Source organism: Myotis yumanensis, unplaced genomic scaffold, assembly GCF_028538775.1.
Source record: "Myotis yumanensis isolate MYYU_CA2020_CCGP unplaced genomic scaffold, mMyoYum1.0.hap1 SCAF_2, whole genome shotgun sequence".
Taxonomy (NCBI): Eukaryota; Metazoa; Chordata; class Mammalia; order Chiroptera; family Vespertilionidae; genus Myotis; species Myotis yumanensis.
The window spans coordinates 12,184,950-12,210,785 of NW_027223753.1; the positions used below are offsets into that span (position 1 = coordinate 12,184,950).

A 25,836-nucleotide genomic window follows, 5' to 3' on the forward strand; every position below is an offset into this window, starting at 1 on the left:
GCAACTAGGTGACCCGCGGACACGACCTCCCCTGCCAGCCTCAAACCAGGGCGCCCCTATCCCCCACCACCGCACTTCGGCCAACTTCGGAGTCTCGGGACGCGTCCCCTTGGGCCTCACACTCTCCCTCCCCCCTTCTCTGCTCTCCCGGGAAGGCCTGCCCGGCCTTCGGAGGCGGTGCGGGGAGGAAAGGGGCAGCCCCACTCCCGGAGGAGAGGGGAGCGCCTCGTTACGCCGGGCTCACCCGGGATACCCGGCTCTTGGCGGCGTCCGCCCGAGACGTCGGGGCCTGCAGCCCTTTGCCCTCGGGACCTCCCTTCCAGCAACAGCCATGAGCCCTGGGGAGAGACTGTGGCTGCTGAGCGGAAGAGCGGGCTCCCTGATCCCGGGAGGGAAACTGGGGCAGCCCCGAAGGCCTGGGAAGCGCATCTGCCAGGCAGACGGTACCGCGGAGGGGGCAAGGTGCACGGGGAGCGCTTGTTGTCCTCGTCCGGAGCCAACAGCACCTGCTCTCCCCCAGGCGACCGCGTTCGCTCAGCAGGGCCAGCCTGACCACAGAGCAGGGCAGCCATCCCAAGGTCATGTAATGCTGAGGGCAAGGTTAGGAAACACATCTAGGTCACCCTGGGAGGTGGGCGCTGGCTCAACCTGTTCACTCTCCCCTTAATTCTAGAACTTTGGGTGTTGGGGGGAGGGGAGGCTGGAGGAAAAAGGGGGGGGGGGTCGTGAAATAACATCTGGTAGAGAGGCTGCCAGACAGGAGCCTGCCCAGTCCCCTCCCCAACTGTTTTAAAAAGCCACCTGGCCTCCGGGGACCAGACATCTTGGGGGGAAAGGGAAGAAGGGGGCCAGGAAATGTGGCAGGTGGAATGAGGGTGACCTTTGGATTAGGCCTGGGTTTGAGTCCCAGCCCTGTCGTTGTCTAGCTGTGTGACTGAGCAAGTCCCCTCTCTGGACTTCATAATTTCAGCTCTGAAGCAGCGCTTGAAACCAGCGATCTGCCTGTGTCCCTCAGAGGACTGTTATGAAAACAATGCATCAGGCCCTAGTCGATTTGGCCCAGTGGATAGAGCCTCGGCCTGTGGACTGAAAGCTCCCAGGTTTGATTCCAGTCAAGGGCACATGCCTGGGTTTCAGGCTCGGTCCCCAGTGGGGGGCGGGCAGGAGGCAGCCAATCAATGATTCTCATCATTGATGTTTCTATCTCTTCCTCTCCAAAATCAATAAAAATATATATATATATTTTTTAAAAAGCATCAGGCTCCCGGTGCCTAAGAGTGGGTATGTACTAAACATTTGAGAAATGCCTCGGAAATGAGCGAGAAAGAACAGTAGCACTTTGTTCATTCCCATTCCAGAGCCATCAGAGCTAGACGGATCCGTAGACATGACCCAGCCAGACCCCTCATTTACAAACGGGGAAACTAAAGCCCTTAGCAGGTCAGGGGTTTGCCTGACTCCCCAGTCAGCAGAAGCAACAGGTCTGAAGCCTCCCTTCGCTTCACACTGCAAGCCGCCTGTCTCCATTCATTAAGGCTTTACATGCAGCTTTGAGGTTAGCACTAAGTCAAGTGCTGGGAGAGAAAACAAGCATAACGCGCAGGATGACCAAGGTGACAAGAAGCTGGTACGTTTGTATCATGCTTTCTATTTTCCCCCCAAAGCATTTCGCATCCATCGTTGACCTTGCTTCTCAAAATAAACACCTTTGGAGGTAGAAAGAGATGTTGCATCCCTGTGTAACGGATGTAGCACCAAGAGGATAAGGGACTCGCCAAGGTCACGGGCTACTGATGGGACCTGGAGCCGCCCCTCTTCCCAGCTGTGGTGCCAGGTCCTCGTAGGGGAAACCCCACAGTGGTGACAGCGTGCCGGGCTGGAACCACCACGCTCATCTCATACTCACCTCGCTCCCTCCTTGCTGCCGAGTGATGAAGCAATTTACACGTTGGGCACCTACCCTAGCGCCAACTGTGCAGAAGCAAGCGGAAAGCCACAGAGGGGATTGGCACATCCCTGCACACAGCAAGTCAGAGTAAGGCGAGAAGCTGGGTTGTACAGCCGTTTGCTTTTAGGTTTGCCTTGCCTTGTTCCAACAAGGTTAAAGGTGGCAGCACCCACCCTCCCAACTCAGCACCCACCTGCTTAGCGAACCACACCGCCCTCCCAGGCACATGGCACTTTCCATGTTAATGACTCCTACCTCCTTAGGACCTTCCTCTCAGAAGCAACAAGACTGGGACAGTCAGGCCCATTTTACAGATAAAGTACCTGAAGGTTGAAAGTGATGTCGCCAAGGTCACACACAAGTTCTGCCAGGGCACCTATGAGTCCGTGTGGCATTCCTCCACCTCCATCACTCCCAACCAGCTCCTTTGCAAAGGCCTCGCTCAGTCCCCCACTGCCCCTGGCCTTCCGTGGAGGATCCCTTCGTCCTGGAGCCCTAGGCCTGCATACAGGCACACCCTGAGGCTCCATTCTACCTTCCCCACTGGAGGCTGGCTCAGGTGACCGGGGCTATGTTAGGTCAGAAGAAGCCAGGTCCAGATGGAGGAATGGACCAACTAAGGTAGGAGTGGGGATGGCCCAGCCCAACCACTCAGCAAGGCAGCCTGGCAAGACACAGTCTGGTGCCATAGCTCAGGGTGAACGGGGCAGCCTCCTCCCCCCTCCCCCATCCCCGCTTTCAAATTCCCACTCTGTCATTTCCTGAATCTGATCATTTCACCTCTTTGTTCCTCGGTTTCTCATCTGCCAAATGGGGATAATAATTGTTCCCACTTGGTGGTTTGTTCTGAGGAGGGAGATCATACATGTATCATATGCCAACACACAGTAAGTCCCCAATAAATGGACTGACTATGATTAGCTATTGACTCTCTTTGTGGCCTTGAATAAATTGATTCTCTCCTCTAGGCCTCTGACTCTATTTCACAAAATGGGGAACTTGGAGAAAATCCCCCCTTTTTTTTTCAGCTGCAAAATTAGCCAGTTCTCCCAAATCTAGTTAAAACCTGCTTGAGGCAAAGGTGGGGAGCTGTCTTCCCCCTCAAACCTCACCTGGAAGTTCCTTCACCTACCCTAGGATGTTGTAGAGCTGAGAACCACAGGACCGGACCACTTCCATGGGCTCCTTCAGCACAGTGCTGGTGGGTAGAAAAGGGAGACTCAGCACCAGTGTGCCCAGCATAGAGCAGGTGCCCAGCACACATTAGCTCCCTCGTTTCCTTCCCCTCGCTCCTGTCCACATGGGGAAACAGAGGCACAGGCAGCAGCATCAGAGACCTGGAGGAAAGCGTTGGCTACCTCAGCCCTGACACGGGGCACCAGCTAGCAGCTCAGGCCCCGGGTCCCCTACAGGCGGAGCCCTGGGAGTGCTGAGCCTGCTCAGGGACGGCTCCAACCGTCGGTCAGCAGGGAAGGCCAGGGTGCACTGCAGCCTCAGTGGCCAGCTGGTCACCTCCAGGGGCTAAGTGGCCGCCCAGCAGGCATGCACCACGCTGAGCCACGGCATCACCACCCTTCTCGGCTCAGTGACTGGGACCTGGGTGCAGCCAATTCCCCAGCCACCTTGAAGGGCAGCCACAGGACAGGTGCACAAACACACCCAGGAGAGAAAGCGCGTTACCTGACTAGCGGCGACGTGTGCCTAGAGGCAAGAAACAACGAGAAGATTCATTCATCTTCCCTTCATTCAGCAAACATCTGCTGAGGACTTTTGTGGCAGGCAAAGACCTTCCCCCAGTACAACTCAAGGAACATTAGCTTCTTTTCTTTATTTGTTTAATCACCAACACCCTTTCTTCAAAAAATCTTAGCCTGGCCAGTGTAGCGCAGTGGTTGAGTGTCAACCTATGAACCAGGAGGTCATGATTGCAGGCTTGATCCTCAGTGTGGGGCATGCAGGAGGCAGCCAATCAATGGTTCTCTCTCATCATTGATGTTTCTCTCTCTCTCTCTCTCCCTTTCTGAAATCAATAAAAATATTTTTTTTAATATCTTACAAGAAACCTCAATATAAAGGGCAAGCTTCTGGGGAGATAGGGCCTCAAAACCCCATCCTTTGGGTCCCCCATACTCCAGTTGGCCCCCAAAGGGTCCCCAAAGAATGCCCAGAGTGTTACACAGCTCAACGTAAAACCACGTCTAGAGTCATCCAGGCCAACCAAGCCCTCCTGGTACAGATGTGGAAACTGAGGCCCAGGTGGGGCGTGCTGGAACCCAGGCCTCTGGACCCACTTGCACACTTGGGTTCTATGGGAAGTAGGGGTGAGGCAGCTCCAGCAATGCACAGTCAGAAAAGAAAAGGGTTTGGTGTGTTTTTTTTTTTTCCCCAACAATGAAGTTGCTGTATTTCTCTAAAATTTAAAAAAAAATTACAAAGATGGGGTAATTTTTAAAAAATCTTATTGTACTGGCAACCCACAAAGTGAGAGTCCCACGCTCTTCAAGAAAACTTAAGAACGAGTGAGGACAGCTCGGAACTCTGAGACAGTAGATCTGCCTACAATACCAGCTCCCCCCCCCCCCCCCCCGCCCCGCCCCGCCCAGGATGAGCAGGTGGGAGGCGCTGGGCCCATGTCACCCCGGAAAACAATTGTTCCTCTCAGCCCACGAGAGGCCTGGCACCACAACACTCTTCCGTGGCCACGTGATCCTGGGGGCAGACAAGGGGTGTGAGCTTGGTCCCAGCCTGGCCCTGAACACTTCACCCATCCCGGCCGCCTTCTCCTGTCCAGGGCTCTCGAGAGGCCTGAGGTCCCCTGACTATAGAGCCCTGACTTCACCAGAGCAATCAGCTGAGCCACGTTGTTACCCCTAAAGGGGACTGAGACGCTGACCCCAATAGCTCAGAAAGGGCACCACCACTCTCTGATCCCAAACTCTCACCCCCACTCACTATTAAGAGCTCCCCGTGCCCCAGGATCACGCCAACGGCAGGTCCAGTAAGGGTAAATCAGAAGACCCATTTCTACCCCAGTTCCATCCCTTCCTACCTGTGTGACCTGGAGGCAGGCACTTCATTCTCTGAGCCAGAATTCCCTTCAGGGGGTGACCAGCTGCACTGCAAAGGGATACTGTGAAGATCAGATGAGGTGCTGATCGGTCACCACAATATGAGTGGCGGGGGGGGGGGGGGGGGGGGGGGGGGGACAGCTGCAGGCAGTGAGTCCCACCACCCAGAGCCCTCCAGGCCCTGCAGGGGTGGACAGAGGGCCTTTTCTTCCCAGGAAGGAAACTGCCCTATAACAGCAAGCGTAGAAGACTGAGGAGCAGTCACTGCCTGGCCACAGACGCCCTCCCCTGTGCCCTGCCAGACCCTGGGCTGAGCATGGGCTGGGGAGGAGGAGAATCGGTCTGGAAGGGTAGGTGCCAGGCACAGGTGAGAAAGATGTGAGGAGAAACAGGCTCCCAGAAATAGACAGAAGAGCTTCGAGAGGAAGACAGATCCATGTGCAGAGGAAGAAACCCTTTCCCACACTCAGGGGCAAGAGACAAACAGGCCAGACAAGCAGCAGAACTGCCAGGAAAGGTGACGTCAGCTCCCAGAGGTGGCAGGGGAGGGGACAGAGGAGCTTGATCCCACGGGAGACAGAGCCAAAGGCAGAGACAGGACGGAGGAGAGGAGAGCAGCTGGGCTGGGAGAAGCAGGGTTTCTCTACTGAGAAAACGCTTCTGGGGAGAAAGCAAAATCCGTGCCGTACAGTTTTTTTAAGCACCCTTCCCCAGCGTGAAGTCATTTGGGTATTTTAAGAACATGTGATGCATTATGCATATCTCGTTTTTGTTGAAGGAAATCATGGTTAGTGTATTTAAAGATGTGAATGCCTAGAAAATTATAGGGGGGAGAAATATGGGATTTTTTTTTCCCCTGAATTTTCTGGGTTTCTCAAAACCTTCACATCTGCACCCAGCTTCCTGGTGAGTTGGGCAGAGAAAGGAAGGAACTGGAGAGAAAATTCCTGCTTCCTGCTTCTCCTCTTGGCAGGCTGTGCCCAGGTGGACCCGGGGTCAGCAGCCCAGGGTCCGCTTCTGCCTCTGCTCTCAGGCCTTCGAGGCCTTTTCCCGGTTCCTTGGGAAAGAGAACATTACTCAGGCCTCTGGAAGCACAACCTGTTTCTCCTCCCAGGCTTCCAGCCCGCCTCAACCATAGGGGCACAGCGCCACCTGGAGGTCATAATGGAGAATGCAGGACTAGGAGGGATTCTATCCACAGTCCTGCGTGGCAGTAGAAAGAAATAAAAATTATGAGCCAACTTATTGCAAGCATGTATGAAGCCCCATTCTATGAAGCACCTTAAATATTATGGAAGACTGAACGGGTGGGTGGCCTGCAGCTTTGGAAATTTGGACATAAATATTAGTATGACCTCATTTGTACCCCTCTCCCCCCAGCCTAGAGAACATTCAGGTTAGAGAGCCACAGTGCCTGGCACGCTAGGGTCTTAATAAACGCCTGTTGCATTCAGCTGTGGCCTTCCAGAGTCATGGTCCAATCCTGGAAGAATCTGGATGTGAGGCAACAGCTCTGTCAGGGTCAGAGGCCAAAGGTTATATCACCAAGCAGGCCTTCATCCAGGTCTGGTTGGCCCCTCTGACCAATGCCAGTGTCTCTGGCTCAGCCTCATGTGCTCCCCACCCCCCCCTTCTTGGGTAAGGGAAATGCCAGGTCCCTCGGCTGGCATCTGGAAGACAGTGTGGCAGCTGCCGAGGAAGTGACTAATGAGCCCTCCCGGGAGCAATTCAGGACATCATACATGGAAACTTCTCTCAAAAAAAAAAAGAAAGAAAGAAACTTATCTCACTCAAAATTAATAAGTTAGCACTATCTAATTAGAGAGAATGTGCTGAGCTCCCTGGCTTTCTGGGAAGGTGGTTCTGAGGCTGTGGCAGGTAGCTAGCTTGGAGACGGTCCACATGGCATCTTTTGGACCTGTAGCCCCAAGGAGGGCTGAGAACCTGCCCTCCCTGGTCTCTCGTCCACCTGCTAGCTCACAGACATGCAAAGCATCAGAGCTGAATGCGCCTGGGAAAGCTTCTCATTCAAATTGCTCCTTTTATAGATAGAACTGAGGCCCAGAGAAGTTAATCCCTCCATTACAATCACACAGCAACAGAGCCAGGACCAGCGAGAGCCAGCCTTTGGACTCCCAGTCCAGACCATTTACCACCATACAGTGACATTGTCCAGACTCTCCTGTATGGATTCCTCAAGCTCTCATGAGGCCACTGGGCGTGATATTTCTCTACATGTTCTATCTGTCTTTACCTCAGGCCCTAAGAGAGGTCCTTCCCTCACTCCTTAGAGCCAAGGCATGGCCCTCATCTCTGGTCCAAGAGCCAACTCCCACAGGCAGCCTTCCAGGATTGTTTTACCTCATCCATTTCATTTGCTAGTTTACTCATTAATTCCATGTCCGAAGACCGAATTCCATGGTTAAGACCTCAGGCTCTGGCCCTAGCCTGTTTGGCTCAGTGGATAGAGCATCAGCCTGCGGACTGAAGTGTCTCAGGTTCGATTCCAGTCAAGAGCACGTGCTCGGGTTGTGTGCTCGATTCCCAGTAGAGGGGCATGCAGGAGGCAGCCAATCAATGATTCTCTCTCATCTATGTTTCTCTCTCTCCCGCTCCCTTCCTCTCTGAAATCAACAAAAATATGTTTTAAGAAAAAAAGAGCTCGGGCTCTGGAGTCAGACTGCCTGGGCTTAAACGTTGTCTCTCTCATGTGCCTGGGCAACACTTGGCCTCTGGGCCTTGATCTCCTTTTCTTTAAAGTAAGAATGATGCGAACACATGCCTCAGAGTGAGGAGTGAATAACACCACGTGCAGCACTTAAGTGCCTAGCAAAGAGCAAGCACTGAAGTTAGCCAGTTCGTGTAGAGTAACAACTTACAATTTGTCCTGGAGAAGAAATGAGATACAATTCCTGCCGGAGACCTGGGCAGTGTGGTTAAGAGCAGGAACAGGAAGTCTATATGATGGGGTCTCAGAGGTGAGGCCCCTAACATGGGTGGGGAGGGTCAGGAACGGTTTTCTGTGGGAGCTGTGACTGAGTGTTAGAGAGACGGGGAGCGCGGGGAAGAACCAGCACAGCATGTCTAAGGAGCCTCAACAGCCGTGTTGCTGGAGCCCAAGTGTGATACAGAGAGGGGTGGGGAGGGGCCAGGGCAGGACACGCAGGCTTCCTCTGCCACGGAGGAGCCGGGGTTGGGCCTGAGAGAAAAGGGAGCCTGGGGAAGGGCTTTCAGCTAAGGGGCACGGTCAGGCGGGTGTCCCGATTAGACCAGGCGAGGTTCTGTGGACTGTGTTTGCCCGGCTCTCCCTCAGCAAGGAGAGACTGCCCTGGGTTGCTCTATCTTGAATAGTCGGGGAATCTGCTCTAACCAGGCCAGTGCCAAAAGCCATTCCCAGCGACCATATCCTGTGAACCACAAGTATTGCCAACCACTGAGAGGCGCCTCACCCGTACGTACAATAGGATATGCTCAGAGACCACGCTGAACCCTGTGACGGCAGACTGTCACACTCACTTCGGCACCTCTAGGCGCAGAATGCACATTTAGCAAGTGTTAGATGAATGCCCATCCATGATCTGAAACTTCTCTGCGCATCCCTGAGGCCCTTGTGGGACCACCAGCCCGGACCCAGCACCCAGCTGGGTGTGCACGGCCCAGGCCCAGGGTTGTAAAGAAAGGGGGTCAGATTGGCCGAGTTTGTCATGTTGTTCTTTGCTTTTTCGTTTTTTCCACATGTTGTTGTTTGCTTCTTGAATTTTTCTTTTTGTTTTTTGTTTGTTATTTGTCGTCGTTGTTAATCCTCACCCGAGGATATTTTTCCATTGATTTTTAGGGAGAGAGAGGGAAAGACAGAAACATCGATGTGAGAGAAACACATCAATTGGTTGCCTCCTGCATGAGCCCCGACCAGGGCCCGGGCTGGGGAGGAGCCTGCAACCAAGGTACGTGCCCTTGACTGGAATCGAACCCAGGACCCTTTGGTCCGAAGGCCAAAGCTCCATCCACTGAGCCAAACTGGCTGGGGCTGCTTCTTGAATTGTTCAACGTAACTGGATGAATTAGGATTCCAAAGACCAGCCTTCCAGCTCCTCCTCCGCCAGGGTGAGCTGGGAACCTCAGAGCTGCAGAGGACGTGAGGCTAGGGCAGCGGTTCTCAACCTGTGGGTCGCGACCCCTTTGGCGGTCAAACAACCCTTTCACAGGGGTCACCTAAGACCATCCTGCATATCAGATATTTACATTACGATTCATAACAGTAGCAACATTACAGTTATGAAGTAGCAACGAAAATAATTTTATGGTTGGGTCACATGAGGAAATGTATTTAAAGGGACAGAAAGTTGAGAACCACTGGCCTAGGGTGTGACTGGTGACTTGCCATGCTGACTGGCTTGAAAAACACTGTCTGTAATCCCGTTGTCTATTGAACATCTTTCCTCCTTAGCCTCTCAGGCTTGATGTGATACAAGCCCAAGGGCGTAGGCTTCATAGTCAGACCTTGGTAGCTGTGGGAAAATCACATCACCTATAAAAAGGGGTAATTCAGCCTGCCCTGATTGTTCAGCAAAGCCTATAAAGAACGTAACAGCCCCAGCCGGTTTGGCTCACTGGATAGAGTGTCAGCCTGGGGACTGAAGAGTCCCAGGTTCGATTCCGGTCAAGGGCATGTACCTTGGTTGCAGGCACATCCCCAGTAGGAGGTGTGCAGGAGGCAGCTGATCAATGTTTCTCTTTCATCGATGTTTTCTAACTCTCTATCCCTCTCCTTTCCTCTCTCTAAAAAATCAATAAAATATATATTTAAAAAAAATAAAGAACGTAACATCACCTGGCTCTCGATGATGTGAGGCTATAGGCAAAACATAAGCCCGCTGAGCTTTACTCTCTCGCTTGTAAAGTGAGGAGGGATAACAATACCCACTTTATAGGACACCAAGCATTAGTGTATTTAAATGCCGAGCACAGACATTCACACCAGGAGCAGGTCTTCAGGATGCCCCCTGCCTGCTGCTGTCTCAGCATTGAAGTGACTGAGCATCAGGGTCAACTTAGGAAAGAATCAAAACTCAACAATCCCAATGTCAGTTGAGAACTAACTTCCCATTTCCTGTCTCCGTCACCTCCCACTCCCAACCTGGGCCCCAAGGATCAGTCCATCCAACCCCCTGAGATAAGGCGCCTCAAATGGAAAGTGGGAACTGCCATCGTGGATGAGCGCCCGGGACAGTCTCCGTCCCAGCCAGGCTGGCTGAGCATGGACCTCACACGCAGAACTGGGGACGTGCCCGTCAGCGTTCCCAGCCAGCTGCTCGGAGGCAGGGACAGTGGCTGCTCCTGCATCTCCCTGGCTCTGTCTGGGGCACTGGAGGCCGAAGTCTGCCAGGGAGCTGGGCTGGGGTAGCGCAGGCTGGCTTCCCTCCTTTTCCATCACTTTGACCAGGTTTATTCATGAAATCCATGCCAAGGACTGAACTCTGATACATTCCCACCGAATACCCCTCACCCAGGCAGTTCATTCTCTACTGAAACCTGGACCCAATTGCACAGCAGAAAAGACAAGGACATGGGGGCGATGTGTTCAAGGCGCTCAGAGGGCATTCCCTTGGGCCACCTCTCCCCCCAAACACCTGCCCCGCCCCGACACCGTATGTCAGTGGTTCTCAACCTTCCTAATGCCACAACCCTTTAACACAGTTCCTCATGTGGTGGTGACCCCCAACCATAAAATTATTTTCATTGCTACTTCATATCTGTAATTTTGCTACTGTTATGAATCGAAATGTAAATATCTGATATGCAGGATGTATTTTCATTGTTACACATTGAATATAATTAAAGCATAGTGATTAATCACAAAAACAATATGTAATTATATATGTGTTTTCCTATGGTCTTAGGCGACCCCTGTGAAAAGGTCGTTCGACCTCCAAAGGGGGTCGCGACCCACAGATTGAGAACCACTGCTCTATATGAAACCAGGGCCCTAACACCTCACTCGACACCAGCCCTGCTAAGTGGGCTCTCACCACTCACGCCTGCTCCTTCAGAGTAGCCACCTCTTCATAACTTGGGGCACAAGTGTCTTGTGGGGTGCTCCTGGGAGCACTGAGGGGATGGGCCCCACTGCTGGTGAGGATGATGGATGGGGAGCTTTGGAAACAACTTCAGACCCAGCGCTTACTAGGATTGTGCCCTCGGCCCAGTGAACAGATCTGGGGTTACTCCCTCATCCGGAAAACGCAGATCCCATGAGCCTACAAGGGTTCTGTGAGGATTAACTCGAAGCTCAAGAGCACACACTAGTACAGCACGCTTACTCGCTGAATGTGAGTCTCCTCCCTGCTGTTCAGCACCCCTCCCCAAGCCTCCCCACTGCTCAGCTTTCAGGATGTCAGGACAGAGTTCTTCAGGCGTGGAGAGCCGGGATGCCCTCCAGGATGGCCCTCCTGAGCTGGCCACTCCTCAGCCCGCAATCTGTGGGAGCACCAAACCCAGGCCTCCAGGTCTCTAGTTCATTCCATCACGGTGGGATTCCCTTCCACCGGGGGAGTCTGGGCCTAACCAATGAGCCTTTCTGACAAAGCAACAGGCTGACACTTGGTTGGAAGATGTTTAATTTGTGCTGTCCACGCTGGACACCGAAGTGGTGTCGGCCCCTGAGAGCACCCCTCCTCCCCCGCAAAAGGAGGATCAGGAGAGAATGAACATTCAGCGCAGGAAGGGAGAAAAGAGCTGTGTACAAGGCCTCTGACCACTTCTCTTCCACTCACCAACAGGAGGGGCAGGTGGGGGGTGAAGGCAACGAAGAGGGGGGCGATGTGATTACACCCGAGGCATGTCGACTTTTCACTGCGGGAGAGGGAGCCGGGACAAGGCTGCCCAGGGTGCTGGCTGGTGAGGCTGGGCGAGAAGCTGACAGCCAGAGGTTGGGCAGCAGGGCTCTTATTGCTTCCTGTGGGAGGTGAGGCCCTTGCAGCTCCCCTCAGGCAGGGAAAGCCGGTCCCCGCCAGGTGGGGGCAGCAGAGACACCAGGAGGGGGGCAGCCAGCTGGCCGTCCTCGCTCCTGCTGGGGCCCCCAAGCCCACCACTCCCACCCTCAGGTGAATGCCCTCCATCTGCTGCTCAGAGTCGTGTCCTGCTCGGGAGAAGCAGGCGCTGGACTTCCGTCTCCTGTCCTGACGCACAGGTGCACGCACTTAGGAGGCAAGCAGGGAGGGGAAAGGGCCACAGTGACGTGTCCAGCCTTACAATTTTCTCCCGGGGTGTGAGCAAAAGGAAGAGAGACCCAGACAGTCTCTCCAGAGGCAGCTCCGAGAGGCGGGCTCAGTGTGCCCGCCTCTGAGTCACTTAAGGCTCAAGTCCACAAGAATCAGAGTCACCAGAAAGGACCCGAAGACACGGGGGCACGAGCTGAAGATCACTGGCTCCGGCGCCGGAGCGATGAGGTGCTCAGTCACACGTGGCAGGCTCCGGGGAGGGAGGCCAGGCCAGCACACCCACCCAGGCTGGGCTTGGACTCTCCTGTGCCGGGAAGGGTTCCCTCAGGTTGGAGTGTGAGGTCTGGACGCCCCCCCCCCCCCCCCCCCCCCCCCCCCGTCTCCCTCAGTCATACCTGGAGATAGCAGCTGCCCCTCCCCTCCCCCCTCCCCCCATACTCTTCTAAGGCCTTGAGATAAAACCCCTGAAAGGGGCTTCCTTTCATGTAACCGTGGGGCTTCGAGACTGTCAGCTGTTGTACAAGGGAATCACCCGGGTGATCTCCTGCCGGCAGATGGGGCACTTCTTGGGCTCTGGCAGCGCCTGGTAGCACTCGGTGCAGGCACACACGTGCCCACACTCCAGGAACACGCAAGACTTGAAGTTGCTCAGACACACGACACAGGTGCTCTTCAGACTCTCCCTGTCCTCGGGCTTGGCTTGGCTCAGCAGCTGGGCCTCGTGCTCCCGGAACTCCTTCTCCATCTGCTTGAGGCGCAGGCGCTCCTGCCACTGCAGGTACTGCTTTCGGAGGATGAAGAAGAGGGTCGCGCACGCGGCAAAGCCAAACACCAGCGTCAGGACCTTCCAGAGCCTAACGCTCGACTCCTGCCTCTGCAGCAGGCTGTCGAAGTCCTGGCTGCTCAGATAGTACTGCATGCCCTGCTTGGGGGGCTGCAGGCGGACCGAGTTGTTGTCCAGGACCAGTTCACCCACCCCCGTGAGGGTGGCCCCAACCTTCAGCATCTCCTCGGTCTCCTGGACGCCCTTGGGCCGCTCCCCGCTGATGTAGTGGCCGATGGCATCAGTGAAGGACTGGATCGAGGGGTGGAACTTCTCATACACAGTCTCCAGGCCCAGATCCACGGAGTCCAGCGGCTTCAGCACCCGCACGGCCACACCCACGCCCTCCTCGTGGGGGACCAGGTCAAAGGGCACCGTGTTGGTCCTCTGGTGAATGATCTTTGAATAGTCATTCCTAAAACAATAAGAGAACTCAAGGTAAAACAAAGGACAAGCAAACACCTCACACCCAGGAAGAGATGGAGGTTGCATACATGCCAGAGGACACGGTAAAATCTGACGCAGCTAGAAGAGGACAACAGAAATCAATATTATCCAAGTGCCTCGATTTGTCAGGTTCTCAGGCGATCAGTGGGCAACAAATACCATCATAGATCACCTCTACCATCTATTTCCTTTAGCCACTTTAAAATAAATATCCAATTCTTTAAAAAATTAAAAACAGCCCTAACCGGTTTGGCTCAGTGGATAGAGCATCGGCCTGCGGACTGAAGGGTCCCAGGTTCGATTCCGGTCAAGGGCATGTACCTTGGTTGCGAGCATATCCCCAGTAGGGAGTGTGCAGGAGGCAGCTGATCGATGTTTCTCTCTCATGAATGTTTCTAACTCTCTATCCCTCTCCCTTCCTCTCTGTAAAAAATCAATAAAATATATTTTTTAAAAAAAATTAAAAACAGAACTACCAGATGATCCAGTAATCTCACTTCTGGGTAGTGAATTGAAATCAGGATCTCGAAGAGAGATCTACTCGCCCATGCTCACGACAGCATTGTTCACAACAGCCAAACATGGAGGCAGCCTATGTGTCCATCGACGGATGCATGGAGAAAGAATGCCACACACACACAAACACAGAGGAATATTATTCAGCATAAAAAGAAGGAAATCCTACCCACCGGCGTGGCTCAGTGGTTGAGCACCGACCTATGAACCAGGAGGTCACGGTTCGATTCCCAATCAGGGCACATGCCCAGGTTGAGGGCCTGATCCCCAGTGTGGGGTGTGCAGGAGGCAGCCGATCAATGATTCTCTCTCATCACTGATGTTGCTATATCTCTCCCCCTCTCCCTTCCTCTCTGAAATCAATAAACTTTTTATTTAAAGAAGGAAATCCTGCCATCCACAACAAGATGGATAAACCTGGAGAGCACTATGCTAAGCAAACTAGGCCACTCACAGAAGGACAAACACTGCATAATTCCATTTATATGAGGTATCTAAAACAGTCAAACTTACAGAAGCAGAAAGCAGAATGGTGGCTGCCAAGGGCTAGGGGCAGGGGAAGAAAAGGGACGCTGCTATTGAATGGGTACAAAGTTTCAGTTACACAAGATGAACCAATTCTAGAGATCTGCTATACAACTGTATGCCTCTAATTAACAAAACTGTACCGTTACACTAAAAAGTTTGTTTAAAAGGGCCCAGGCCGGCATGGCTCTAGTGGCTGAGCCTAGACCTGTGGGCTGGGAGGTCGAGGTTCAATTCCTGGTGAGGGCACATGCCCGGGTTGCAGGCTCGATCCCCAGTGGGGGCGTGCAGGAGGCAGCCAATTGGTGATTCTCTCTCATCATTGATGTTTCTTTCTCTCTCTCTTCCTCTCCTTTTCTCTCTGATCTCTGAGATCAATTAAAATATTTTTCTTAAGTGTGTTAAAAAGGTAGATTTTGTGAAGTGTTCTTACTACAATAAAAAAATAAAATACAATACAACAAAAACCCACTGGGGTCATTTGGGAAAATGGTACTCCATTTAAAAGCAAAATAATCCACAAAATCATTTTAATAAATATTGAAATCATTAAGCCAGCGGAGAAAGGCTACATATGTACGTACCAGAGGTGGGTTGTTCGGTTCCACACCATCTTGTGCTCCTGAAGCGTCAGCCGCTGAATCACCCCCTTGCAATTTTCCACAAACTGGCTGTTGAGCGTTTCTTTAACAGACCGAACAGCTCCTAAATGGAAACCAATTATTTTATTTCTGAAGCACTGCTCCGCCCTTCCCTTTAAGGTCATTTAAATTTTGTTTTTAGTTTGAGTTCATTTCACTAATCAAAATGGTGACAATATGATCAACATAAGTTATGCTTTGTGGGTGCTCTTCCGAGCACTACAACAACCCTGTGAGGTAGAAATTCTCCTAGAGATGGACAACAGAGGTTCAGAAAGCCTGGGCAACCCCAAGGTCACACTGCAATACTCCAGGTCTTTCTGAGCCCCAAGTCCAAGTTCTGGACTACTGCCCCAAATATACACATCTCAGGCAAGAACAAACTTTTAGAAGAGGAAGTTACTTTTCATTTCACCAATAAACAAACATACCTTCAATAACAGCATAAGGCACACATTTCCCTGGAGCTTCTGAAAGGATACTCTTTAAGTCTTCACCCAAGTGGATCCTTTTAGCTCCCTAAAGGCAAACAACATATTAAACTGACTACTGAATACCGACATGTTCAATCAAACTAAAGGCCAAAAAAAAGAAAGACTATTTACTTTTTTCGTGTTGAAAGAATGAGGAAATCAGGCAGGAAGGAGACTATAGGAGATTCAGACTCCAAAGCTGTGTCTGAGAAGTTTTATCATACAAACAGGCATGGGGCCCTGCCTCCCTCTGCCATCTGCAGAACGGGGTGTCACATATATTCCCTTTTTTAAAATATGTTTATTGATTTTTTTAGAGAGAAGAGAGGGGAATGGACAAATAGAAACCTCGATGAGAGAAACATCATCGATCAGCTGCCTCCTGCACACTCCCTATTGGGGATCTAGCCAACAACCCGGGCATGTACCCTAACAGGGAACTGAACCATGACCTCTTAGTTCCTAGGTCGATGCTCAACCATTGAGCCACACCAGCTGGGCATATCCTTTCTCCAGTTAATAGAAATATACATTCCTTTTCATCTTCATTATTAAATGAAACTTATGAATCAATCTGTATACCATAGGCTGAAAATATTTCAATCTCTTCTTGACAATATAGAACCATACATCCAAAGGTTCATGTGTAAAGCATCTAAAGTACATGGTAGGAGCTGGAGCACAGGTAGGCACCATTATCACCAGGCCTTTATGAACTCACGCCCTGCATTGTACACCATCATAAAGGGCTGCCTTGCTCTATAGGCAAGGATCTGTTACTTGGTGCCAAACACTGTTCTATTTCAGTCTGTCTCTTCCCTTTCACAATCAGGTGCGCATAGCGACATCTGCTGCTGTCTTCCTCTGACAACCACTAGTTCTCCCACCCCTTCCAATTCAGTTTCCCACCTGCTGTGCTTGGGAACCAAGCAAGCCTGTTACTGCTCTAGCAAAACTATGAAAAAAGTTATCAAATCAATAAACATTTCCTGAGCACCTATGTGCCAGGCACAGTGCTGGGCGCTAGGGATTCAGGGATGAATGAAGGACAGTTTCCACTTTCACAGTATTCCCATCAACAAATCTTAAGGGTGCCAGATAAGTTACCTCTACAAAGGAGATGAGATACTGCACACATATTAAGGTCACTCTAAGATTAAGCTACTGCTACACAGTAAATGAGCAAGGTCAACACACACTTATTAACCACCTACACTGTGAAGAAAATTTTTAAAATGATACCATAACAGCTAACACGGTGTATTTACTCGTTTTATTATTTGTCTTCCTCCACTGGACTATTAGACTCTAGGAAAGTTAGGGCCCTGCTTGTCTTGTTCACTGCTGTCCCCCTAGTGCTGAGAACGGAGCCTGACACATAGCAGGCACTCAATATGTATTTGGTGAATACATACGCTCTGACATATGCCATAGCACTTTGCTAAGCACTTTAAATCTATAAATCCATGTAATGCATACACCATCCTTATATAGTAGACATTATCAACCTCAATTACAGATAAGAAAACTGAGGCTCAGAGAGGGGAAGTGACTTGTCCCAAGTCACACAGCTGGTGAAGTATCCACCAGGAGATGGCCAGTTAGAGTTGTTTTAAGGGCTGGAAGAGGAGTATGCTCAGAAAGACGTGGGACTCAATCAAGCTTCAATGCATCTCCTGTGGCTTTGAGCAACTTAATTTACCTAAGTCTCGGTTTTCAAAAGTGTACAAGATGGGGAGAATGATCTCACAGAATTTTTATGTGGATTATATGAATCTTAAGATGTAAAGAATCTAGCCCAGAGGCTGGCACATAGTAGGCATGCAATAAACATGCATTCCCATCACGATAAGAAATACACAGTGATAACACACAAACCTGACTATACAAGTCCTGTAATCTGATTAAAAAAATAGAATCTAAAATATTAGGAGTCCCAAATATTTTTACAAGAAGGGGCCATTTCATCCTCACTTAGGAACTAATTGGCAAAGCTTTTAAGGTCATCCAAAAATGGGTGCTGGGGGGTTCACTGTTTCAAAGAATCCCACATGAGGCCCACTTGATGCAGCCTGATTTCTGAGTCAGGAAGTGAAGTATCAGTTACACTCATAGCCAATCACTTCCAAAGTAATTTGGTTATTCAATTAGGCGAAGAACAGGGGAGCTGGAATCTCACTAGGACCCCATTCACACCACAGACTCAATTGTTTGGTAACTTGGTTCATTGCAGATAGATTCCAAAACTCCTCTCACAGCGGGAATTTCACACATTTGTTTCTAACACAATTAACACTAACAGAAAACAATCTGATAGTGAAGTTGGTAGGTTTAGGAATCCACCTTTCAAATAAATGTCCAATTAAACCCTAACTGTTGTAGTGTAAAAATGCCAGCCCAAACGAATCCACATTTATTGAGCATCTAATCAAGCACTGAATCAGAAGAAAGATAAGGGCCCTGTTTCCAACCTAATGAGGTCCACCTCTTTCTCGTGGGCCATTCACAGTACAGCAATGTCCTCAATCAGAGAAAGAAAAAAAAATCCCACAAGTGGAACTAAAAGATCTAAGTTTCAGTTTCAACCTGACAGTAACTGTAAGGCCTTTCCTGTACGCCCAACTTCCTGATTTGCAACCTGGAGGCAATTTTCACTTTATCTCAAAAATTACTGTGCAGGAAAAAAATAACAAGAGGGGAACGTCTTATGTAAGCTGTAAAGTGCAGCTGAAGAGTGTTACTTTTAAAGTAACTTAAAATATTAAAAAAGGAAGCGTCTGGAGAAGCAAAGAGCTGAGGAGCTGCAGTTTCTGTACTTGCTGTTCCCTCCTTGCTGAACCGCGCTTCCCCAAGACATCTGCAGGTCCCCTCACCTCCTCCTGGCTCTGTTCAAATGTCACCTATTTAAAACAGCAAACCTCCGTTCCTCCAGCATCCCCACCTGCCATACCACCTGATCTGCGTGTCCATTGTCGGTCTCGGTTGTAGTAGAATGGAACCTCCATGAGGGCAGGGGCTTTTGTCTGTTCTACGCAAGCGATATCCCCAGAGCCTGCACTTACATGTTCAATAAATGTTTTGAATCAAGTATTGAAGTCAAGATGCATATTCTGAATCACGGGAGGGGCTTGGCGGAAAAGGAGTCGTGAAGCAGTCACCCCAATACCCGAATCCTGGTCCTCGGTCCTCCATTTCCTGCCCCGGGGAACACCCTCCGGGGCCTATTTCCTCTTTTGGGGAGTTTCCGCCGGCGGACCGGCCCCAGGCGAACTGCGGGCTCACCATCACCGGAGCCAGAGAGGACCGGCGGGGGACAGCACTGACCTTGAGCTCTTGGGCGACCTGGGCCTTCTGCCGGTACACGGAGTACAGGACGGCGGTGACGACGGAGCTGGTGCCCAGGAGGATGAACTGGCCCAGCGAGGGCCGCCCTCCGTTCTCCATGGCTGCGCCGAACCCCGAGTGCAGGGGGGACAGCGAGGTCAGGCCCCGCGACCCAGGCCCCAAACTCTCCCTCCACCTCGCTCCCACCCGGGACCGCACCCCCGGCCCAGGAGATCTTTCCCGGAAACCCTTATCGGGTCGCCAAGCGATTTCGTAATCCCACACCGGAAGTGGGGGGCGGGGAAAGAGCAGGCCGGAAGGTGGTGTTGCCAGGGTGATGGCCGCGCAGCCACGGCGTCCCCAGGGGCGGGGCCTCCCGAGCCGGGCCTCTTCCCTCCTAGATCCTTTCGCCTTCCGCTCGCGGCGCACCGACCACAATTGATTGGCCCGCGTCTACCTAATCGCGGTCCCGTTGATCTCATAGGGTTTGGGGGCTGTTTAATGTTGTTCGATGTCTCCACCATTAGATTAGAAGGAAAGAAGAGAATGGGTAATAAGCATTTATGAGTATTACACATTTAAGCTTCAGGGCAAACCTTGAGACTTGGGTTTTATTCTTCCACTTGACAGATGAGAGAACAAGCCGAAGAGGTGGGGATGTGCTCAAAATCACACTGCCACTGAGTGCTAGCGAGGCATTTACTAGACTCCAGAGCCCTTACTCCAAAAGGGCAGATTATATCACCAAAGTAGCCCCTTAACCTGCCATCACCACATATAACTTATTGTTTATTAACTAATAATTACAGCTACTTTTATTGAATGCCTATTACGTGTCAAGTATTATGACAACGTTTCACAGACATCATACCATCTACTCCTTACAGCACGGTTGTGAAGCAGTTTTCAGAGACTGTTTTCTGACCTCTATAGTGATCTCCCTAAAATAATCAAGAGATACCCAAAATCTTATCCAGAACATCAACCTACAAAGCATTTGTCCTATGGGTTATGCTTTAAATTCTTGAAAATATAGGAATGTACCGTGAAAATATAGGAATGTCCCCGTTGGCCCAACTCAATGTATATAAAACACATTTAAAGACTAGGTAAATTGCTCCCAACAAGTAAAATCTCTTTAATACAGCAGCTGGCTGTACCTGACATTTTTCTACCCCATTCCTTAATTATTCTTGGAGTCAAACAAGAGTTTTACATTCTATGAATATGAAGCTAGAAGAATCTACAGATTGCCAACACCACCAGATACCTTTGCTGATTTTCAACCCAAGAGGTTATCATAAATTTTTACACACACACACACTTAAAATGAGATCTATATTTAATTTTGTAATGGAACTTGTCAAAAAGTTTGATAACACATTGTGTTGGCAAAGGTGTGGGGACATCGACTCCTTTTTGACCTAGCAATTCCCCTTCTAGAAATTCTTCCTACATAGGTACACATGTGAACATGGCCAATTTACAAGATTATTCACTGCAGCATCACTTTTCATAACAAAAGAGTGAAAACAATCTAAATGTTATAACTAGTGAATTGGTTACATAAAGTTTTAAATATGTGTATATGAGCATAGTAAAGTGAAAAGGCAGACTGAAAAACTGTTTGAAGATGAGTCCATTTACTTTAAAAAGAAGAGAGGCCAAAACCGGTTTGGCTCAGTGGATAGAGCATCGGCCTGCGGGCTGAAAGGTCACAGGTTCGATTCCGGTCAAGGGCATGTGCCTGGGTTGTGGGCACATCCCCAGTAGGAGATGTGCAGGAAGCAGCTGATTGATGTTTCTAACTCTTTATCTCTCTCCCTTCCTCTCTGAAAAAAAATCAATAAAATATATTTTTTAAAAAATAAAAAATAAAAAGAAGAGAGAAATATACTGTTTCATATCTCTAGAAGGATTCATAAAAGCTAAAATGTTGGTTGCTTCCCTCAAGGGGAATTGGGTGGCTAGAGAACAGAGCCACTTTTTAATCTTTTGTACTTCTTGAGTGTGAATGTACATCATATTTTGAATTAACCAAACTTGAATTTTAAAAAAGAGGAAGAACATGCCAGTCACTCCATAACCAACAATTACAAACTGCATCCCAGCTACGAGAGTAGCACTAGGTTGTTAAGGAGCCAGGTTCTGCTCTCTGGATGGTTAGGGTTTTGCGAAGAAGCAGACAGAGGCAGGAAATCTACCGTCCCAGGCCCAGTGAAATTAGGGCAAGCAAGAGGGGTGCAGTTTACTTTCCTCCCAAGGGAAGAGATTTGAGTTCTGTAAACAGATGGGGGTCATTTCCAACCCTGAACCTGACGTGTCCCTCCTACTCAAAGATATACTCAATGACAGCCAATTTGCGAAACTCGTCTGGAAGCCAGAATCCCACTGCGGGAGGCGAGGGGGAATGGAAATTATTTGTAAAATAATCTCCAAGCGTCCTTCCATTTCCACATTCTATAATCTCGGATTCTCCCAGGAACAGATGCTGTCAAGGCTGCAGCGGATACTATTAGCCACAAGGAGGCGCAATGAGCACAGGATGCCTAAGGCAAAAATAAGGGGGAGGGAGAGTAGACCCGCCTGTGGCGTAAAGAAGGGAGATAAAGGAAAGGTGGGTGAGGGTCTGGAGATTTAAAGGGACCACTGGAGCTCACTGTGGACCCACGCTGGGCTGTATCTAGGGGCCCAGTTAGGTCTCAGACCCGCCAACAGGCCCGGTGACCATCACCGCTGTGATGTGCAGGATCCGGCCCCTCCCCTTAGTTACTGTATTAATAGCACCTGTTGGTCAGGGGGAGGCACCTGGCACCCTGGGTATTGGGAAAGGATGGCTCAGGACAGGCTTGGGAGTCGGCGCCCTGAGTCCTCTATCTGCTCTGCCTTTTAGCCATGTGACCTCTGGCAGGTCCCAGCACCTTCCTGAGTCTCAGCTGCCCATCTGTATTCCAGCTGGGATTCAAGTCAAGCTACAGCTCCTCCCCAGGTACTGGGCAAACCACTTTACTGATCTGAGCGTTCGTTTTCTCGGACAGAGAAGGGGGTAATATCCCTGCTTCTGCTCTGACTGCTGTTGGCCCAGAGAAGTTGAGGTGTGGGTAAGCATGTTAGGAATTCTTCTCCTTGTATTATTTGTGTTCTTGGTTTGCAAAACATGGGCACGGAAGTGGGTGAATTTGAACAATTGTTTTTAAACCAATTAAATCCATTCAACATCATTTGGGTAGGTAATATTGTAATTTTTTTAAGTTTGTTGTAGTCACAAGATACATAAAAGTTTAATGATAGCTGAATGGCAAATGAGTAATACAGAGACACAAATAATACAGAAGTTCAGAGGAGAAAAACACATTGCCATGGGCTTCTATGGTTAGGAAATAACAATAGTAACATTTACTGAACACCTACTATGTGCCAGGCACTAAGCCAACCATTTTATATACAGAATCATAAATCTTTTATTTGAAGCAACTTCAGGGATCATTCTACCACATATGTAATTATACACTTACATGTATAATTATTCATTTAGGTTCCCTCTCCCCTGCTAAATTCTAAGCTATTAGAATGCAGCCGTTAACAAGACAAGTACAACTTGAATGAGCCCAGGAGTTGTACCTATCTTGTTAACTGCTGCATTCTCAGTATTTAGCCCAGTACCTGGTATATAATAGGTGCTCAATAAATATTTGTTGACTAAATGAATGAATGGATCAACAACCCCATTCCAAACTGACTCCCAACAGGAGAAGCCCTTCTGCATTGACTCAGAGAGGGACACCAGTCTTTGCCGAAACAATTCCCTTGGTGGAGAACTCACTACCTCACAACTACCTTATATCCCTGGCACTTCGCCTCCTGGGCCCTGGTTCTGCCCTGAGCCTTTGTCCATCGAGAGGAAAACGCTGGATATGGAGCCCTTCTGCACATCTCAGTAACTTCCTTTGAGTTCTGCCAGCCAAGAGCCCACCTAACGCTGATGGAAGGAAAAAATATGGTGGCTAGAAAGGGTGCAAGGTCATTTTTCCTCAAGATGGGAGGGAACTGTCTATGTGTGAGGCAAATGGAATGGAACTTGAAGAGAAAGCAGACTGTTGATACTAGAGCGGAAAGGATAAATGTGGGACCCTCTGTGGGACCTTGTGCTGCAGAGAGGCGGACCTTGGCCTGGGCCCCAGCCAATCATGGTAGTCCTGTTTCCATTGCCAGGGATTGGCTTAGGAAGGAGCATGTGATCCAGTTCAGGCCAATGAGCTATAGGGGAAGGTCTGCTGAGGAACTTCAGGGACGTCTCTTAAGAAGCACAAACTGGCCTGGCTCAGTGGTTGAGAGTTGACCTATGAACCAGGAGATCACAGTTTGATGGCCGGTCAGGGCACATGCCTGGGTTTGCAGGATCAATCCCCAGTAGGGGCGTGCAGGAGGCAGCTGATCAATGCTTCTCTCTCATCATTGATGTTTCTATCTCTCTTCCTCTCCCTTCCTCTCTAAAATCAATAAAAATATTCTTTTTAAGAAGCACAACTGAAAGAGATAGTCCCTGTTCTGCCTCTAACCAGTGTATCTGGAGGTGACATAACTGTTGAAGCCATATTGCTGCCACCCAGATCAATACATAGTCTTGAACTTCTTGTCAGTGAGATGGTAAATCTCATTGTGTAAGCCCAGTGAATTGGTCATTGGCAAGTACCACCACCCAGAGCATCCTAGCAGATACACAGATAAAAACAGAACTGCACTTATGAGGGCTCTTTCAGTGACGGGTGCAGAAGCCCAACTGTAACACACTGAAGCAAAACGTGGAATGTGTTGGTCCAAATAGCTGAAAAGTTCAGGGTTGGCTGGATCCAGAGGCTCAAATCAAGTGGGGCATGGTCCCCAGGATCTCAAGGGCTCCTCAGTCATCCCTGACACACCTTGCTCTTTTCCAGGCAGACCCACGTGACACCCACCGCCAGGACCTGCTGCCTTGCAGTTCTGTGGTCAGTCACTGAAGACCCTTGAGGCCCATTTCCCCATCTGCTCGATGTTTACCTTGTACCAATAGCTCCCCAGAGCACACACATTAAGAAGCCTTTGTGTTGAAATGTAGCTAATATCTGCTGAGTGCTTTTTCTGTACCAAATCCTTTGTAAGCCTTATCTAATCAAATCCCTGCCATAACCTGTGGCAGAGGCAGCTACTTACACCCCAATATTTGTCCCATCCACTCTATCTTGGTAATCAAACCTCTTCTTTTTAACGGGGCACATAAAAAAGCTACATTTCCAAGCTCTCCTTGCAGAGGTACAACCATGGGACTAAGTTCTAGACCAGTGATGGCGAACCTTTTGAAAAACCCTAACTTAACTCTGGTGCCGTGTCACATATAGAAATCTTTTGATATTTGCAACCATAGTAAAACAAAGACTTATATTTTTGATATTTATTTTATATATTTAAATGCCATTTAGCAAAGAAAAATCAACCAAAAAAAGAGTCCGCATGTCACCTCTGACACGTGTGTCATAGGTTCACCATCACTGTTCTAGACAAAGGAGAGGAAAGGGAAATGTCCCATCAAACTTCCAGGGAGTGTTCTTAAAGGGAAGGAGGCATATCTTCCTGTACTCCGTTCTTCCTGCTGGCTGGAATTCGTTCAACATAGCTGGAGCTCCAGCAGTGATGGCGGATCATGAGGTAAGAAGCCAGATGGTGAGGATGGCAGGGCAACAACAGGGCTTGGGTCCTCAGTGGCTATGAAGCACTTCCCACACCTTGAATAGAGAAGTGAACTTTGTCGCTTTAAGCCACCGTTGTTTTGACTTTTCAGTTATTCCCAACTGTACCTAATCTCAACTGGAATCCTGACTCCCCTGTACCGGCTCTCCCTTCCCACTCCCCTGCTTTGTTTTGATCATTTGCATGTTTGTAATTGGTCTGCCATAGAATATAAGCTCACACGGGCAGAGGTTTTCTGTTTTGTCTACTTCCACATCCCCAGCTCTTCAATCGTGCCTGATACACAGTAGACGCTCCATACATATTTGTTGAATGCATGAGCTGAAGGACAACCAACCCTAAAGGTATGTAACGTTATGATTTCACTTAGGAAGATGCTGAGGCTCAGGGAGGACCGCACAACTAGGAAGTGATGGCGCCTGGATGCGAAGGGAACCCAGGAGGACTGGCTCTTAGACACTGAGCCGCCACCCAGTGCAGAGAAGCCCCCTGAACCCCGCTCACTGGGCCCATACCCTGCCTCTAATGAGAAAGGCTGAAGTTCGTGGAGGAAATGTGAGCAGGGGTGTCAGGCCAAGAGGGTTCTCGGAGGCTGTTACTAACGAGTATTGGGGATGAAAAAAGTAAAGCCTCGTGTTTCCTGGATTCTGAGACACACCTTACATTTCATTGGGAGTGAGGCAATAAACACTTCAATAAATATATCCATTGATCATCAGACACATCCTGATTTCAGAAACATTATAATGGGGACAATGTGCATCTTCAGCTGAGGCCATGGAGTAGCCCGCCTTTCTTTGAGAATCTTGCTGGAGACCTTTTCTTAGTCTTCCTTGCATGGATGTAGTTTGGCCAATGTTCTCTGTAAAAGAACCTAAAACAAGGCTGGGTTGTTTGATTTCCACCCCCCACCGACATCTCTGCCAGAGTTAATCGCTCCCTTCCTTCCTGTGCCTTCTGCACGCCTCTTTCTTTCAAGCTGCAGTGTAATTTATGTGTTTACATACCTCCTCTGCAAGAGTCTGGGTTGGAGAGCCCGGGGCACATCCTGAATCCTGTCCTATTTGCCTCCGAGGCCCCCGCAAAGGGTCTGGCCCAGTACAGGCTCTTTTTTTTTTAGAATATTT

General features: G+C 49.8%; 1 protein-coding gene across 1 annotated transcript; it reads right to left on the bottom strand.

Annotated features, from left to right (window-relative positions):
- Window positions 1–12,663: 12,663 nt before the first annotated feature.
- MUL1 (mitochondrial E3 ubiquitin protein ligase 1) lies at window positions 12,664–19,254 on the bottom strand. The gene is made up of 4 exons (XM_070403165.1): window positions 18,986–19,254; window positions 15,620–15,707; window positions 15,132–15,252; window positions 12,664–13,474 (listed from the first exon to the last, which is right to left on the bottom strand). Exons 1-4 carry the CDS (start codon window positions 19,103–19,105, stop codon window positions 12,745–12,747), a joined length of 1,059 nt encoding a protein of 352 aa, XP_070259266.1. The 5' UTR covers window positions 19,106–19,254; the 3' UTR covers window positions 12,664–12,744.
- Window positions 19,255–25,836: the final 6,582 nt, after the last annotated feature.

Coding starts and splice junctions, on each gene's coding strand:
- MUL1 (XM_070403165.1), bottom strand. CDS start 19,105: ATGGAGAACGGAGGGCGGCCCTCGCTGGGCCAGTTCATCCTCCTGGGC. Junction 15,708..18,985: donor AGGTCGCCCAAGAGCTCAAG/GTCAGTGCTGTC, acceptor GTTTGCCTTTAG/GGAGCTAAAAGGATCCACTT. Junction 15,253..15,619: donor GCCTTATGCTGTTATTGAAG/GTATGTTTGTTT, acceptor GTTTCCATTTAG/GAGCTGTTCGGTCTGTTAAA.